Source organism: Fusarium falciforme, chromosome 7 (assembly GCF_026873545.1).
Source record: "Fusarium falciforme chromosome 7, complete sequence".
In the NCBI taxonomy this organism is placed as follows: Eukaryota; Fungi; Ascomycota; class Sordariomycetes; order Hypocreales; family Nectriaceae; genus Fusarium; species Fusarium falciforme.
The window spans coordinates 2,012,298-2,028,901 of record NC_070550.1 but is presented as its reverse complement, the minus strand read 5'-3'; the positions used below and the strand labels follow the sequence as shown (position 1 = coordinate 2,028,901).

The 16,604-nt window shown below is 51.7% G+C and overlaps 8 protein-coding genes across 8 annotated transcripts; 4 read left to right on the top strand and 4 right to left on the bottom strand.

Moving 5' to 3' along the window:
* Nucleotides 1-91: 91 nt before the first annotated feature.
* On the bottom strand, nucleotides 92-494 carry NCS54_00923400 (Hypothetical protein; the record flags this gene model as incomplete). Its single annotated transcript, XM_053154588.1, has 2 exons — nucleotides 92-360; nucleotides 416-494. 2 exons carry the CDS (start codon nucleotides 492-494, stop codon nucleotides 92-94), a joined length of 348 nt encoding a protein of 115 aa, XP_053010563.1.
* Nucleotides 495-869: 375 nt separating this feature from the next.
* On the top strand, nucleotides 870-2,440 carry NCS54_00923300 (Amine oxidase; the record flags this gene model as incomplete). Its single annotated transcript, XM_053154587.1, has 3 exons — nucleotides 870-1,153; nucleotides 1,207-1,830; nucleotides 1,879-2,440. The coding sequence occupies 3 exons, from the start codon at nucleotides 870-872 to the stop codon at nucleotides 2,438-2,440; spliced, it is 1,470 nt and encodes a 489-aa protein (XP_053010562.1).
* A 264-nt stretch (nucleotides 2,441-2,704) lies between these two features.
* Nucleotides 2,705-3,958, top strand: NCS54_00923200 (Hypothetical protein; the record flags this gene model as incomplete). The annotated part of the gene is made up of 1 exon (XM_053154586.1): nucleotides 2,705-3,958. The coding sequence occupies one exon, from the start codon at nucleotides 2,705-2,707 to the stop codon at nucleotides 3,956-3,958; it is 1,254 nt and encodes a 417-aa protein (XP_053010561.1).
* A 1,661-nt stretch (nucleotides 3,959-5,619) lies between these two features.
* On the top strand, nucleotides 5,620-6,174 carry NCS54_00923100 (Hypothetical protein; the record flags this gene model as incomplete). Its single annotated transcript, XM_053154585.1, has 1 exon — nucleotides 5,620-6,174. The coding sequence occupies one exon, from the start codon at nucleotides 5,620-5,622 to the stop codon at nucleotides 6,172-6,174; it is 555 nt and encodes a 184-aa protein (XP_053010560.1).
* Nucleotides 6,175-6,876: 702 nt separating this feature from the next.
* On the bottom strand, nucleotides 6,877-7,467 carry NCS54_00923000 (Hypothetical protein; the record flags this gene model as incomplete). Its single annotated transcript, XM_053154584.1, has 1 exon — nucleotides 6,877-7,467. One exon carries the CDS (start codon nucleotides 7,465-7,467, stop codon nucleotides 6,877-6,879), a length of 591 nt encoding a protein of 196 aa, XP_053010559.1.
* A 461-nt stretch (nucleotides 7,468-7,928) lies between these two features.
* On the bottom strand, nucleotides 7,929-9,716 carry NCS54_00922900 (HET domain-containing protein; the record flags this gene model as incomplete). The annotated part of the gene is made up of 1 exon (XM_053154583.1): nucleotides 7,929-9,716. One exon carries the CDS (start codon nucleotides 9,714-9,716, stop codon nucleotides 7,929-7,931), a length of 1,788 nt encoding a protein of 595 aa, XP_053010558.1.
* Nucleotides 9,717-10,630: 914 nt separating this feature from the next.
* NCS54_00922800 (Hypothetical protein) lies at nucleotides 10,631-12,028 on the top strand (the record flags this gene model as incomplete). The annotated part of the gene is made up of 2 exons (XM_053154582.1): nucleotides 10,631-11,329; nucleotides 11,381-12,028. The coding sequence occupies 2 exons, from the start codon at nucleotides 10,631-10,633 to the stop codon at nucleotides 12,026-12,028; spliced, it is 1,347 nt and encodes a 448-aa protein (XP_053010557.1).
* Nucleotides 12,029-12,324: 296 nt separating this feature from the next.
* NCS54_00922700 (Hypothetical protein) lies at nucleotides 12,325-16,117 on the bottom strand (the record flags this gene model as incomplete). The annotated part of the gene is made up of 2 exons (XM_053154581.1): nucleotides 12,325-15,937; nucleotides 15,996-16,117. The coding sequence occupies 2 exons, from the start codon at nucleotides 16,115-16,117 to the stop codon at nucleotides 12,325-12,327; spliced, it is 3,735 nt and encodes a 1,244-aa protein (XP_053010556.1).
* Nucleotides 16,118-16,604: the final 487 nt, after the last annotated feature.

The following is a 16,604-nucleotide window of genomic DNA, read 5'->3' as shown; positions in this document are numbered from 1 at the left end:
ATCTTGAGCCTATCTAGCACATTGTATTCCCTCCATCACCATACATGATGCAAGTTCTCAAATTCATCCCAATCCTATGCTCACTGAGAGTTCACAGCTTTGCCCTCTGATCGCAGAAAAATGCCAGGGCGTACGTCTCGGTGGAAAACGAGATGGTGGATCCCTTGGTGAAGAGCATCACGTCACCAGGCCTAGCCGTTACGGTCGCACCCGTCTCGTCCTGGACTACACATTGCCCTTCGATAAAGTGCTTCGCCTCGTCAAACTCGTACGTAAATACGCATGGCTTGCCCTTTTCAATGCGGAAAAAGCCTGCGGATATGGGGGTTTTTGAGCCGGAGTCACTTGTAGAAACAACGTCTTGGACATGTTAGACCAGTGAAACTCTAGGAAGTAGAAGGGGCGGTTGGTTTACCTCCTCCAAAAGCATTTCCAGAGTCATCCATTTGAGGCGGCTTGATGGCCGCAGCTTGTGGCTTGTAAACAAACGGCATGGTGACGAAGGGTGAGTGTTGGTAGGATGACTTGCAGCTTGGTCAACGCAGCAAGGGATACAACATTATCTATTTGAGTTGATTCGTATAACAAGGTTAGAACAGCACCCTTATTCTCAATCGGAAGCTAGTACAGAAAGAGTTCAAGAGTACGGGCTCGACAAGCGATGGTTCGTCAATCCTGCCTGTGTTCGACCTCGCACTTTTTGTCCGAAATGGGAAAGGTGTAGTCCACACACATTGCAGGGGCTTGCAGAGAACAGCGACCGACTCTCATGACTTAAGACAGGGAAACAACTAACTACATTCTATCAGATCACCTCAACCTCTTATTTCCTATCAACTTTAAGTCTTTCTTTCATTGCAAACTATACCATGCCCTCCAGTCGTGAAGGTTATCTTTGGACGCCTATCAGCGACACAACCGGCCTCGCCACCGACGCCGTTGTTAGTGGCACACCAGACTCTTTAATCCGCGACAAATACGATGTCGTTGTCATTGGAACGGGCTTTGCTGGCCTCATTGCGGCTCGGAACCTCTCTCGCAACCCAAACCTCACAGTGCTACTTCTCGAAGGCCGGGACCGTATTGGTGGAAGGACATGGACTGCGAAAGCCTTGGGGGAAGAATTTGAGATGGGAGGAACTTGGGTCCACTGGTAAACACTTTCCCATCTACTTCTCTCGTAAGTGTCTAATAATCTTGTTGCAGGAACCAGCCTCACGTATACGCCGAATTGCACCGCTACGGGCTACACTCCAACCTAAAGACCTCCGCCGGAACACTCGATGCCAAAACGACGTTATACACAGCTGCTTTCTCGGCTCCCAACAATATCGATGGTGGAGATGTCAATTCGGCAGTTCAACGAGTCGCAGATGACTTCTTCTCCATAGATGGCCTATCCAGTCGCGACCTCATGCCCTATCCTCACGACCCATTCCGCCAGCCGGTTCCATGGCTCAAATACGACCATCTCTCTGTCAAGGATCGCCTTGGTCAGCTTGATCTGCCCCAGATCGAGAAGGACCTGTTTGATGCCATGGTTAGCTCCTTTGGCTCAGCTCCTGGCTCTGAATGCGGCTTCACCGAGGCGTTGCGTTGGTATGCGCTTGGAGGCCACACTATGGCTGGGGTTTTCGAGCTTGCCGGTGTATACAAGCTTGGTAAAGGAGGCATGAGCTCTTTTGCCCGGGCTATCCTTGACGAGTATAGTGGGCATTTGTTATTCAACACCGTTCTTGAAAAGGCTGAGCAGAACAACTCGTCTGTCACTCTAACCGCAAAGAATGGCAGACAGATTCGGTCAAACCAGGTCATTTCAACAATCCCTTTGTGAGTGCCCCCACGCCAAACACTAATTCTGAGCTAACTATCGCGAAGGAATTGTCTGTCGGATATTTCTTTCACCCCCTCCCTGTCGCCACTCCGTCAAGAGGCCATCAGAGCTGGTCACATCAACCAAGGCGCCAAAATCCACTTCAAGCTTGGACAAACCGAACCAGGATGGTTCTCAATGGCAAGCGGTTATGGAAACTCGCCATGGTGCTTTTCCTTCTCCGACCACAACGGAACAGCCCAGAAAGACGGCACCTACTGCATCGGATTCGGCTATAACGGACATCTCACGGACCCAAGCGCCTCTGGTCACATCATGTCTACTTTCAAGCAATATCTGAAGCCTGGTGCCGATATCAAGGCGTACCTGACACACGACTGGATGAACGATAGCCTTGCGAAAGGAACTTGGAGCTGCTGGGGCCCGAACGCCATGTCCAAGTGGCTCAAGGAGCTGCAGAAGTCGGATGGTAGAGTTCATTTTGCTAGTGCTGACTGGGCTGATGGATGGAGGGGATTTATTGATGGTGCTATTGAGAGAGGCGTGGTTGCAAGCAGGGATGTTGAGCGGTTGCTCCTGGAGGAGCAAGTCAAGTCCAAGATCTAGATCCTGATTGTGAACTGCCCCTCATAATTCCATTATAAGCGTACCCTACTCTATAGTTTATCGATTGGCTTGTCGAAGAGGTCTTGCGAGGCCCAGCTGTGTCTACCTATTTCTTTAAGAGTCTCTGTTCTCATGAGTACGTCATCACGTGATGTTCCCACAGGCAGCAACCCGGAATCGCAATCTCACCTCACTTTATCCCTCTACCTCTAGCAACGAGGTTCCCGTATACGCTAATTCAGTATCTTCACTCACTAGCACGACATGACGACAAATTTCCCTCTCTTTTCGAGCTTCCCTAATGAGATCCAAGAGCTCATCTGGGACGCTGCAGTCCGCCCTGCTCCGGGTCGTCAACATGTCCAAAGATTCATCATCACGGATCACTACTTGAACCAGGCAAACCCCCGATACCCCATTTCAGGTGACTTTATCAGATTCGGGCGTCAGGAAGGGCCGCGCTCTGGCTTCTCACTTGCTCTTCCATGGCATGATCCGCAGGGCAACCCCAATGAGTCTGTGTATGCGATGGATAGTGGCCTGTGGACGGCCTGTGCCGCATCTCGAGCTGCAATGGTACGGCGATTCAAGAAAAATGAGTGGTGGTCCGATATTTCACAACAGGAACCCACGACAGGATTCGCAGAAAAGGGAGCGTATGCTGGCCAGGAAGATGTCTTTCACTCGGCCACCTACAAGACCCGCGAAGGGGAAAACAGACACATCACAATCAATACCGAAGATCTCATATATCTGGACCCACGGCATTTGGACTCTGTAGACTGGTTCCATCACTATGCTGGAGACCCTGTTCCTCTCCTCGATTATTGTGGAGAAGATGGCACCAGGACGAGCCCCAGCTTCCTTGGGCTCAACATTGCCATCGACTTTGATCCCAGGATGATGGACATGCTCGCCAATCGGCCAGTTCACTACTGTCGGGGAGACTTGGGCATGTATTCTATGTCTATAGTCGACATGGTTGATGTTCTGCACGAGTCTGCTGGAAGGACGCTTTGGTTTATCGATCACCGGCTTCGACGACGATCACCAGAAGGTGTAGGCTCAACTTCAGACATGCACTCTGAGGAACCAGAAGCAGAGGTTCCGCGGTCAGCATCGACTTCAGATGCCAACCGGCAAATCTTCCACGCCGACGGCTACATCTTGGTCGAGGTTCGGAGAGAAGACATGGGACTGTGGGCCATTGAAGCAAAAGGCCTAGAACCCAGCAGCGATCACTGCACTGTCTTCGACTTTTTCGATGTTTTGTTTCAGACGGGATACGGGAGACTGGACATCCAAAATTCAACTCGAATGCGGGTGTTGGCATATCAAGGTACCTCGAATGAAGCTCCGAGGCGGCGAGGGCCATATGAAATCACCCCAGACCCTTCATGCCTAACATGCTATCCAAAGGAGGAGACCCGCCGGGTCCGTCCAGTCAAGCCATCGATGAGTGGGGATTCTAACGAGGATATATCACTGAGTGACTTGAAACTCTTTGATTCAGAATGAACATGGGTTGGCGAATAAAAATACACTGCAGTCATTGTTCAACCTTCAACTGCCGTCATGAGATAAGTGACAGGGGTGATGGTGAGCACTTTCAATTCACTCTCTGGATGCCTCCCAGAGGGTATGTACATCAGTGACCAGGCACCTAGCAACAGTGACCAAAAGTTCGTCCAACACACAGCGCAACAGAATGCGCTCACGGTGATATATACAAGTCGTTGATATCGCGGCCTATACAATCACCACCAACCTAGGTTCTGAACACCTAACTCCAGGCCAACAACAAACACAACCAAAAACCTATGTCGAGCCGCCGAATCCAGCGACATGAGCACCTCGAACAATCCAGACCCTTCATCGACCGATCCGTACCATGGCATATCCGAAGAGGACAGAGTCGCAATCGATGCGCTGGTCTTGCTGAGCCAGAGGCCTGCCCAGGCTTCCAGCTCTGACAAGGGAAAAGGAGTAGCTGATCCTGATTTGTCCGAATCTGACTCTGAACTATCCGAAATTCCCGATCTAAGCGAACCCGCCGACGACGCAGTGGGAGAAGACTCAGATGAGCAACAAGCTGGCCAACCAAGCACATCAGCAATATGCAGTAGCTGTGGCAAGTCCAGGCCTACTCGCAGTAAGTCACTCTTGTGTCCTTTGTTATGGTTGAAGCCCGGCCCTTGATGGGATAACAGAGTGAATATAGGCAGGAAGTCAGTTTGCCAGTCTTGTTGGCTAAAGGAGGAAAGAAGGCAGTTAAAAGCAGAAGGAAGATGTATCAACTGCAAGGAACCAACAGGACGGAAAGGCACGCTTCCGCGCGTGTAGAGCCAAGGACGCCAAAGCTCACTCCAACGACAAAGATAAATACCGCCAAGCAAAGGAAGAAGGACTATGCTGTTATTGTCGCAAGAGAAAGCCGGATGACGGAAAGGCGTCTTGTACCGAATGCAGAGAAAGGAACTACAGAAACCATGCTAAATTTAAGGCCAAGAAAAGGGATGAACAGGATTAGGGACGTGGGTTTAGTTTGACTGGTTGCATTGTCACACCCCTCTAGCCATGTCTAATGGACGATTTTTCTAGCCACCACCTAGAAAAGAGAAGATCTTATGGACTCTTCGATAGGAAAGGAAAACACTTTATCACTCTGTTTTACAGTAGAAGTCCTTGCAGGTTTTCTGACTACCCTTTTCCCTCCGAAGCGGTTCGGTGATTTTTGTCAAGTCATGCCAAGCACTCCGAAAGACACTATCAGGCCGTTTGCTGGTGGGTTCTGCGCCTGATGCCAAGCGTGATGTCTAGTGGCCGATTCTCAACGGGGCTACCATGTACTAACTGAATGCGCCTCTATGATTCAGCATATGCAGGATCAGTTACGAGTGTGATGCAGAGCACCTCCCACTCTATATGCTATTCACTACATAGATGTCCCCTATACGTAGGGCACGCACTTGTGTGGACTTGGTCAATCACTTCAATCGACAGCAGTGACTCGTCACGTAGCAACGCCAGTGATCAGGCGCATAATAACGTGCGTGTATGTGCTATATATGGGTCTCCGATAGCGTAATTCATACCTTTCCCACTCATCTACTCAACGTCTGACTCTGGACTAACAATCACGCAACCAAAACGCTTATCGAATCGCTCAACTTATCACCATGCCTCCCAAATCTGCCAAGGGAAAGGAAAAGGAAATTGATCCTGATTTGACTGAAACCGACCCTGATCTCGCCGAGACTGACCCTGACTTGACTCAGTCCGACCCTGACTTGACTCAGTCCGACCCTGATCTGATTGACGCTGATGACGATGCAGCAGGCGATGAGCAACAAGCTGGCCCATCGAGCGTCTTTTATTGCAACAAATGTGGCGACCACTTGGATGGTCGCATTGGGCCACTTTGCTTGAACTGTGAAGGTAGTGAAACCCAGGAGTCCTGGCAAGCACGAGATCACCGCCTCCGCGACAACGAAGCATACAAGAGAACAAAGGAAGCAGGGATTTGCTGCTATTGCCGCAAGAGACAAGCCGATCCAGGACATTCGTCTTGCACGCCATGCAGGCTAAAGAAGAAGGGACACGACCATGCCAGAAGAAGAAAGGCAAAGGAGAAGAAGAGCGAGGAGAAGAAGAAGAGTAAGGAAGAGAAGAAGACTAAGGAGAAGGAGAAGAGTAAGGAGGGGAGTAAGGAGAAGAAGGAGAAGAAGAAATGATGGAGGAACTAGCCATACCTCAGCCGTCTGCTTGGGTTGACTTCCTGCGGTCGTAGTCCAACGCTTTATCCGGTGCCTCTCAAAAGAGATTAGCTCCAGAAAACAGAACCAATTTTATACGTTGCAAGTTTTATCACTTTGTGATATGGTAGTGGAGAGGTTCATGGACATTTACAACTACCCTATATTTCCACTCAAGTGGTCCTACATATTACAACGATGGATACTTTCCTGACAAAATGGCAGTGACGTAATCTCGAGGCTCATGCAGCCCAAAAATTCACGATATTTTGCATAACGGCCATACAAGCATCATTTCTCTCCTCATTTGTAGGATGCTTGGCCTTCGTCAAACAGTTCGTATAGATCACGCCAAGTAGTCGGAAAACAATGTCAGGTCATGCACTGCGCCGTTCGCTTAAGACAGCCCCTGGCTGCGTTCTTCGCCAAGACTCCAATGTAACAAAAGAATACGTTTTCATGATTCAGTATGGCCAGTATCTCTGGCGATAGGGTAGAATACAAAGTAACAAGAGGTCCGCCTAGAACACCCGAATATGCTTAAGTCAAGTCGGTAAATCGTCTTTGTCAATCTCAGAGCGACTCCTCAAAACACTGCCGGCAGTGTGGAGGCAGACCGCGTACATGCCATGGTCGGAACATTAGGTCAATACACCCATTACGTCCCATTGATTTCCATGATTAAAACTCCAATACTTCAAAAATATCCCCTATTTGACCTCGTTGGTGCTGGGGTCGGCCAAACACAAGCGGCGCTAATATATCCATATCGGCATCCTCGGCTTCAAAGCTCATCGTGGAACTGGTGGAAATCGATCGCAAAGACGACATAGACGAAGGAGAAGAGGTTTTCGGCTTAGATGGGGGAGCAGTAGGCGCGAGGTATGCAGACAAGAGAGCGTTCAGGTCGGGACCGCTGGCAAGTGTGGGCAATACAGGTCGACTTATCCTCCTGTAGTGCTTCGGGCCGGTAGGCATGGCAGTTCTCGGACGGGATGGTGATGGAGCTGGTGCTGAAGAAACTCGCTTGCTCTTTGACCTCGAGAGCATCCGAGAGAGCTTGAAGGAACGACGAATGGAAGACGCGCGAGCGGCCGAGATGGGCTTCTTTGAGTCAGGATGTTCAAAGAGCTCGACGCCATGGGAAACAGGAATGTTGCTAGGGACCGTGTTGTTAAATTCGACCAATAACGAGTGAATCTGAGCCTCGTCGAGACCTTCGACCAGCTCAAAGAGCGACGAGGTCGAGGTCGGACGTTCAAACTGAGGCATGATGGATGTGGATGGGATGGGGCCGTGTGCCATCCGGTATTGAAACCGTTGGTTAACAAACAAGAAAAAAGAGAGAGAAATGAATGGATTGGATGGCAGAGCTTCATCAGGAGCTCTAAAAGGAGTTGTGGAGAATCATGGAGGAAATTAGAAGGGCCGGTGTGGAGTGTGATTCGCGCGTCTGAAACTCACAAGCGCGGCGAGACTTGACCGGAATGAGCTCGGCTGTCCGCATGGGGCAAGGTTGACCGGAATAGGTTGTCAAGTGGGGATAGCGTCGCACGGTGGTTTGCTTAATTAATGTTGATTGCAATTAATGTTCAACATAAAATAATTCCTTCATGAATATCGGAATTATTTGAGTCGTGCTAGTTGAAATTTCTCCGCAAACGTCTGTTGTGATGACGGAGGTATTCAAGTGTCATGAAGCAAAGGATGACAGGTAAACTAGGTCCTTAACCTTATCTCAAAGTGTATAGCTTTCTCTGCTCAAAACCGCCCTTTAATAGTTCTCCATACATAACTCCATGCACATAGGCCTCCCCAACTAGTGAATGCAACTCATTTTCCTCAGGCCGCACAAGATACGCAGCATTTCCTCCAATAAACACACAGACTTCATCCCCAACCCTGGTGTCAAGGGGACCAACACCAACATAACCAGTTGAGGTTAAAAAGGCGCGTCGCGTGTGTAGACGAAGTAATGTTCTGGAATACCAAGTGTCCATCTTTGTCGACTCATGGCCGTTTGCGGGTGATTGTAGGAGCTCATCGACAGCTGCTGCGCATTCGGTTCCCCATTCCGAATACGGCACCGAGGTGAACCATAAAGTCCCATCGAGGATGGCGATTCTAGATGTCTCAGCGCCTTCGCGGCCCACGTGGATTCTTGGTGAGCGGTCGCAGAAGCCTCTGATGCTTTCCACATATGAAGCCACCGCGGCTTTATCAACTTTTTCCAGCCAATTTGGATCCCAAGTCTCTCCCGTCTCTTTGATCGTGTCGATATATATCCCCTCCAGCGTCACAAGATCCTCAGAAGGAAATGTCGGCGTCGAAGTTTGGCCGCCCGATGCTTCAAATGAGGTCGACCACGGCGGTTGGGCGCAGGGATGTCGTACTTCCATTTCCCAATCTGGCACCCAGCTCGGAAGAGACTTGATCTTTCTCGGGGTTTGGCAGTACAGCAGTACGTCGATGTCGCCCTGTAGCAGCATCTTGCGCGCAGCCTCTTTGTACACTTCTTCAACCGACATAGAGTAGTCGGGAAATGTGTCAAAATGATCCTTGTCGGCAGCCAAGTTCAGCAATGCGAAGACCCTGTCCCTCGGATCTGATGAGTAAACCGAGTTATAGTCCACCTCTAATGAGAGAGAGGTCGCGATGACTTTGAGCAAGGGGTCCGCATACGACGACCGCGTATCGCTCGATGGTGGTCGGAATAACGCTCTCCTCGTGAAGAGATTATAAACGTAACTGATCAGTCGGCTTTCAAACACAAACTCGTAGTTCTTCCGGATAATGTCAAGTCCCTCGATGGGTTTCTTGCGGGAGTGACGTTGAATAATGTCGACAGCCCACAAGGTGGCGGTGATGAGATCGGATTTGACAATCCAATTACCGCACGCTACAGCGACGCGTCGACCAACGGCAAACTCTTGCAGGACCCAGAGTCGTGTCCAATATCTTCGTTCACAGAAGCCGTGAAGCGCCTCTTTGGCAGCAGCCAGGTCCACAGACCCATCTTCGCCGTAAAGCTTTTTAAGTGCCTCAATGTCTCTTTGGCGGATAGCTCGACCCGTATCTCGCATCAAGCGGCAGATAAGATCACTTTTGTCATCTCCAGTTCCGAGCCAGGAGATAACTTGGTCTGCATCGCTGTAAATGCTGTGCATCTGGTGAACCTGGTGGCTCTTCTCGGTCTCATCAATCTGGTTGATGCAGAGCTGGTCGACCCAGAGCCATCGGGGTTTCTGCCGGAATCGCAGTCGACGGAGAGCATTTTCGACAGTTTGACTAATTTGGACCTTGATCCCATTCGCTATTATGTATTCCTTTTTGCTCTCTGGCGTGGCCCAAACGTATGACAGGGCGGTATAGGGTGGACAATCACCGCGAACGTGCTCATCAATGTCACAAACAAGATTGTCTGAGGTAGCAATTTCATGAGCCTTTGACGGATGGAGTTTGATGAGTCTGAAAGAGCGATCTGGGTCATCGAGAGAGCGATAACTGATCTTGGTGTCCATGTTTCAGGCTGTGTCAGCATGAAGATGGCGCTCAACTCCTCTTCAGCCCTAAACCAGGTGAACGTGCCGCATCCACTTCGAGAGGGGTAAAGCGGCTGGCCAATAATAGATCTTGTCCTGCTTTTAACCTTGGCTTAGCCGGGACTACTGATTAACGGCAGAATGATAACTGATCGATGAGCTCAAAGCCACTCCTTGAACTCCAACCCTCTGAATCTCACTGGTACCAGTGTTAAAATTCAACTCCTCCTTATTGCTTCTCTCGAAATGAAGATATGTAAATCTCTCTGATGAGAATACTGGAAATGACTTCTAAGCGACGTTTGAAATCTCCTACCTGAGTTGATTGCGCTGTGGTCCATGCGAAATCCACTCTTCACATGATGGACTTGCTCTCGTTGACGGGATCCCCAAATGCAATTTTTATTGTCCACGTCCTTGTGACTGTTCCATACCGACTCCGAGCATGAAATTGATGGGAGAGAGCGCCGTACTCGGTTGGGCTTCATGGAGTCACCTCCAGACAGCACGGGCACGTGATCTGCCAGTGCTGGAACACCAGCCAGCACAAGTAAACAACGGGCACAGGTTGAGCTCTTCTCGTTGAAATTTTGAATCCCCAACTAAGAATGTTTTTGTAAACATCTCGTGGGAAAAGAGTTTTCGCCTCTTTATCTATCTCTGTACGAAAATCCCTCCCATACTCGCCGCCATGGGATGCTCACAATCCCCTACGAACCTCACTACAGCCAACGACGTCGACGTCCACACCGATAAAGAGAACGAACCCTCCATCGATGGAGAGCAAAGCCCATCCTCTGTTGATGACGAAGAAATGACCTCCGATGCGAACTCTGCCCATGGCCTGACCCGCGACGAGATTTGTGAGGCCCTTGGCATCCAACCAGGCCACGATGACTTCAGCCGCCGAGCCCGTGCTGCTTCCCAGTCTCGCATCATATACAATGCGACAAAACAGAGGATGGGCTGGCGAGTTTCCGCCAAAGAGGTGGACGCCCAATATGGTGCAATCCCTTGCCCGAGTAATTCGACATGTTGCACGAGGCGCGAATGACCTTGGCGACAAGCATACCTTGGAGGACGTAAAGGTCTTCATCATCGACCGAGTCAATCTACGAGCGAGGAATGCGCCGTTCAGGCCTAGCGACATCACCGATGCTATGTCGCATTTTGGCGTCACGAGAAACAAGTCTGAAACGGTCCCGGATGAGAAGAAAGTCGAGTCTCGCAGGATAAGCCGAGTTGGCGAGGAGGATGAAGAAGACAAGAAAGCCGTGGACGACTCTATTTCCGACACGAAACAGCACATCCGCGCTGCCGGTACGAACGATGAGCACCACAAAGACGATGATGGCCGAACCAGCACCCTCTCCAAAGCCACTGCGTCGCCTGTTCCCATGTCCAACAGTAACGAAAAGATTGCCAAAGAAACAAATTCGAGCCAACCCAAGGAAACAAACACTGATAATGACGCTCCTCGATCTCCATCTACCTCATCAACTAAGCGCAATCGCACGGAGGATGTATCGCCGGGCCCAGATACTACGGCGCTTGACAGACCTGCAAAAAGACCCTGCTTGAGCACCAGCAAGGTTGGTATTACTCCAATGCACACTCTGAAGTCTCGATGCTAACGGATGCAGCCAACAGCTAACAATGATTCTTCCACTCCTCTTCCCAAAGACACTGCCACAACCGTGACCAAAGAGCAAGACATGGCGACGTTTCGAGCTGTGGTCAACAGAAGACGCGCCGAGTCCAGCCATAAGCACACGACCCTAGAGCATGAATTCGCTACATTTGAGGAAGATGTTGAACGTCGGATAGATGAGGCGGAACAAGGAAGTATTGCTGTACCATCTGCCAGCACTCTTACATCTTGCAAGATGGCCCGGAGCAACTTGGCGGGTAATCTCCAGAGGCTGCATCAAACCGTCCAATACCGAAACAACAACGATCTCTTGGCAACAATTGACTTTGAAACACGCACAATGATTGCCAAGGACCACGAGCGAAGGTTATGCGAGATGCAAAAACAACTTGACAAGGCCGAGGCGGAAGTTCGCCAGGCTAAGCGGAAAGTCAAGGCCGAACGGGAGGAAGCCGAACGACTCGTCTGGAAAGATGTGGAAAAGGGGCACGAGATGGAGGCCGAAATGGAACGAGCTTGCACCGAGCGCGATCGTTGGCGTTGCATCGAACATATCGCGGCCATGAATGATGACGACCTGCATAAGGCTATGAGGGTCTTGGAGAAGGAAGGGCTGGGGCTTACGGAGGATCCTGAGTAGGAGCATTAACCCATCAGTGGCACTGGAAGACGTGGTGAGGGCAAGGCTGACGTGGAAGGTAGTGGATCGACTTGAGATGATGGGAAAATATGCGGAGTGGCTGAGATCTAAGAATGTGGGAGTCTGAGGATGAGTCTGCAGTGCAAGCAGAGGTCGACTGCCTGATTAAATGTTAGAGTAGATGAGAGGTCAGAGAGCACAGTATTGCTTAACTAGACTTGTTGCCATTGTATTACTTAAAGATTATCAACATGAACTGAACGTCTGCCACGCAGACACATTACTTCTACCCTCATCTACGCCTCACTAACCATGCACTCGCAAATAGCCTTGCCCGAGGTAGGCACACCATTCACCGTGTGCCAGTCCGTCGCCAGACAAACAACATGGTTGCTCGAAGGTCCAAACGCGCAGTCTCCCTTCCAGTCACCGCAATCGTCAGGCGTAGCGCACTCCACCTCTGGCACGTCGGCGTTGGGGTTAGTGCCCTTTGGCGGGTCAGCGGGTTTCTCGCGGATGAGACATTCGCAGATGGCTTTTCCGGAGGTTGGGACGCCGTTTACGTCGTGCCAGTCCGTGGCGAGGCAGACGACGTGGTTGTTATCGTTGGCAAAGTGGCAGTTTCCTTCCCAGTCTCCACAGTCGTCGGGCGTGGCGCATTCAACTTCGGGGACGTCGGCGTTGGGGTTTGTTGCGGTTGGCGATGGGGTCTCTTCCTTGGTTGGCGTAGGAGTGACGGGGGAGGGGAAGGTGGTGTAGTCGGTACAGTGGTAGGAGATCAGAGGAGCAGTGGCGTAGAAGACCTGGCCCTCGGTGGTGGTGGAACATTGGCAGTAAGGAGTAGCCACGCGAGGACCACCATGGTTGACGCAGATGACGGGGCCAGTGAAAGGGGGTTTGGTGGTGGTTGGCTCGTCAGAAGTGGTGTCAGGAGCTGAAGTAGTGGTGATGACGGAGGTCCTGAGAGTTGTGGGGGGTCGAGTAGATTCGGTCGTGACCTCGGAGGTCTCAGAAGTAGAGACGGCCGTGGACTCAGTAGTCTCGGTGGACTGGGTTGACTCCGTGGTTTCAGAGGTTTCGGTCGAGCTTTGAGTAGTCTCGGCAGTCTCAGTTGAGCTCTGAGTAGTTTCCGTCGACTGGGTAGACTCGGTAGATTGAGTCGTCTCGGTAGATTCAGTAGACTCAGTCTGGGTTGTGTCAGTGGCGCTGGAAGTAGCCTCGCTGGTAGTGCTGGCACGGGTCACAACCAAGCACTCTTCAACAGGAGAATCCTCTCTCTTTCGAAGACGCTGCGCAACAGCCTCGGCAGCCTGAGTTGGTTCAGCGTTTTGAGGTTCCTCAGGAGCCTGAGTTGCGTCGGGGGCAGGAGCGTCGCTAGTGGTAGCAAATCCGCTCAGCTGAATACCACTGCCGCCAACGATAAAGTCACGCCAAGTCACGAGTCCATCCTCAACCCAGAGTCTCCATCGACCCATGGAAAAGGCCCAACTACCGCCTGGAGAATCCTCGGGGGTGACGATCATGTCCTGGAACATGTCGACCTCAAGGATCGCTCGACCCCAGGTGCCGATGGGCTCAGTGGAGTCAATCCCGTTGGTGCGGGTGTAACCCAGGAGATGACCACTAGAGCCGGGGATGACACCGACGAGACTGTCAGCGAGCCGCTGGGCGCGTTCCTGGTAGCGGAACAAGGTGGTAATGCCTGTGGGATCGTTCAGAACATCGGTGAAGGGGGTGAGGACGAAGACCATGGGGTTGTTGCTGGCGTGTAGGACACCAGGGTTGGCGTCATCGCCGACGAGGGAGGTAACACTTCGAGCGTTGTCAGTTCCGTCACGAAGAGCCTCAAAGGCGTTTCTGTTGAAAGACGCATCGTCTGTCCAGTTCCAATCTATGTCAATGAAGACGGGGTTCTCCCAGATGTGCGACAGGTAGACACCCTTGTCAGAAACGATGATGACGGCAGTGCAACCGTAGATGCCATTGACACCTGCGAAACCCTGGCCGATGGTGGGATAGTCGAACCAATGACCAGAGGCATCTCCGACTTGGCTGACCCAGATAGGGTTCAGAGAGGCAACGTAGAAGGGGTTAGGAGTGGTGTTGTGCATAAACACACGACGATCCAGGTCCCTCTTAGCGGATCCGCTCTCGGCACGGGGCGTGGGCGAAGCGACGGGGTTGCTACCGAAAGCTCCAGCACCAGTGGGGATCTCGGAGGTGGTGATGGTGGACACGGCGGCACAGTCAACCTTGGTCGAGACAAGGGCCATATCAGCGCCACTAAGGGGAGCATTGTCCATAGGGCAGGCATCGCCACCGCTGCAGGAGCCAGAAGCGCAGGGGGTGATGGCAGCGGCCGTGCCAGTCGTCGAGATGACAGTTGTAGCCTCGGTCACGGAACAGCCGGTGACTTCGACCGTGATGGACTCGAAGCAAGTCTCTGTAGTCTGAACGTTGCCATCTTCGGTGATGGTGGTTGGCTTGCAGATGATGGTGACGTGCTCGGCAGTGTCGTCTGTGCAGGGAGAGGTTGTAGTCGAGGTTGGCTCTTCCGTAGTGGACTCTTCCTTCTCGGTAGATTCTTGCTCACTCTTCTCGTCGGTCTTATCCTCGTCCTTGTCCTCTTCAGTGAGGTCCTCAGTTTGAGACTGAACACTACCGGTGGCTCCAGTGACAGCAGGCACATTGCCAACCACGATGTTGCCCGAGATATCAGTGAGGTCCTTGGCAATACAAACCAGGCTGTTGATGATATCACCGATAGGTCCAAGCAGACCTCGCTTCTTCTTTCCAGCACAGTCCTGGTTGGGGTCACCGCCGAGGCTCACAATCACGGCGACAATGTCGTCATGAACATCGTCGACCTTGTCCTTGGTCTCGTCCTTGAGGTTCTCAGGGTCGTCCTTCCACGAGTCGATGATGGGGAGGAGACCCAGGATCTCAGTTGAGACGGAAGAGACAGCCGAGGTGGCAGCAGCACCTGTAGCTGTTGTGAGAACTGGAGGCTGAGTGATGGTGGGCTCGTTGGTATCCTCGGTGGTAGGCTGAGGAGATTGATCGGTGGTAGTGTCGGCAGGCTGTCCAGCAGTGGTTGAAGTCTCCTCAGCTGGCTGCTCGGTGGTGGTGGTAGGATCGATGGCCTGCTCAGTTGTCGTGGTGGGGTCCACGGCAGGGTTGGTGGTAGTAGTGGTCTCAGGGAGTTGCTCCGTTGTAGTAGAGTCAACTGAGGCGTTAGTAGTCGTAGTGGTGTCTACAGGTAGCTCAGTTGAGGTTGTCGCATCGATGGGCACCTCAGTGGAGGTTGTTGTATCGACAGGGACTTCAGTGCTGGTGGTAGTACCGGCAGCAACTTCAGTTGAAGTCGTGGCATCGACAGGCAGCTCGGTCGAAGTTGTGGTGCCAGCGGGTAGCTCAGTACTGGTGGTAGTATCAACGGGAAGCTCAGTGCTAGTGGTAGTGTCCTGGACAGGGAGCTCCGTCGAGGTTGTCGTGGCGCCAGGGGTGTTGATCGGCTCGATAGTCTCAGAAGCGTCGGGAATCCAGCTTGAGGTTGTAGTAGGAGCAACGGGCAGCTCAGTGCTTGTGGTTGTGTCCTGGACTGGAACCTCAGTTGAAGTAGTTGTATCCTGGACGGGCACCTCCGTGGAAGTGGTAGTGCCTTGTACAGGTACCTCCGTTGTCGTCTGGCTACCAGTAGTGCTGAGTGTCTCCACAGTCTCGGTACCCTCAGGAACGAAGCTCGAGGTGGTAGTCTCAGCCACAGGAACTTCGGTTGAGGTAGTTTGTTCCACCACGATAGCAATATCCGTGGTAGAAGGCTCTACTGCGAGAGTCTCTGTGGTAGATGGCCCAGCAGGAGCCTCGACGTCGGGAAAGACCTCAGGGAACGCAATGCTAGTGGTGGTGCTAGATCATGTTAGTGGCTTAGACTCTGGACACAACTAGCAATAGTAGATTTACTTACGCAGCAGCAGGGTCAGCAACGGGCAAAGCAGGGTCGGGAAGATCCTGAGCCGTGGAAAGAGGCAGCGATGCCAACAAGAGCAACGCGCGACCGGCCGACAATGACCAGCCGTGAGACGGCATTTTGCCTGACTTCAACGCCAACGGCTAAAATGAATGACAAGCGAAGCGACTGGCTAGACTGAAAGGCAGTCTATAGTGAAAGAGAGTGTAGCCTGTTGGTCGTCACGTCACCCAAGAAAAGAGGCGCGCTGAACAACCAACGGACAGCCAAGCTTCTATACCCATAAAGTCGTCCATCGAAATAGGCGCCGGGTTAGCCGACGAACGGGGTCAGATTTTAGTCTAACGGGGCTAGAATCCTTCTGTGTTTCAAGGGAATGAAACCATGCATCCTCTCTTCGGGGCCGACGGACAATTCGGCTCTAATGAACAGAGTTCCCCAGCAATCACAATCGGCATGGATTTCTTTGTTTCATTGTAAGTGGAAAGAACACGCAGGGTTTAATTAGCTTGGTCCTTGGGGGCCGTGTCATGTTGATGGACAGGGGAAGCTGGCAGCGTCCCCAGATGAGGTGAAATTGCAATCGTCAGCCCTACAGCCGGGTAG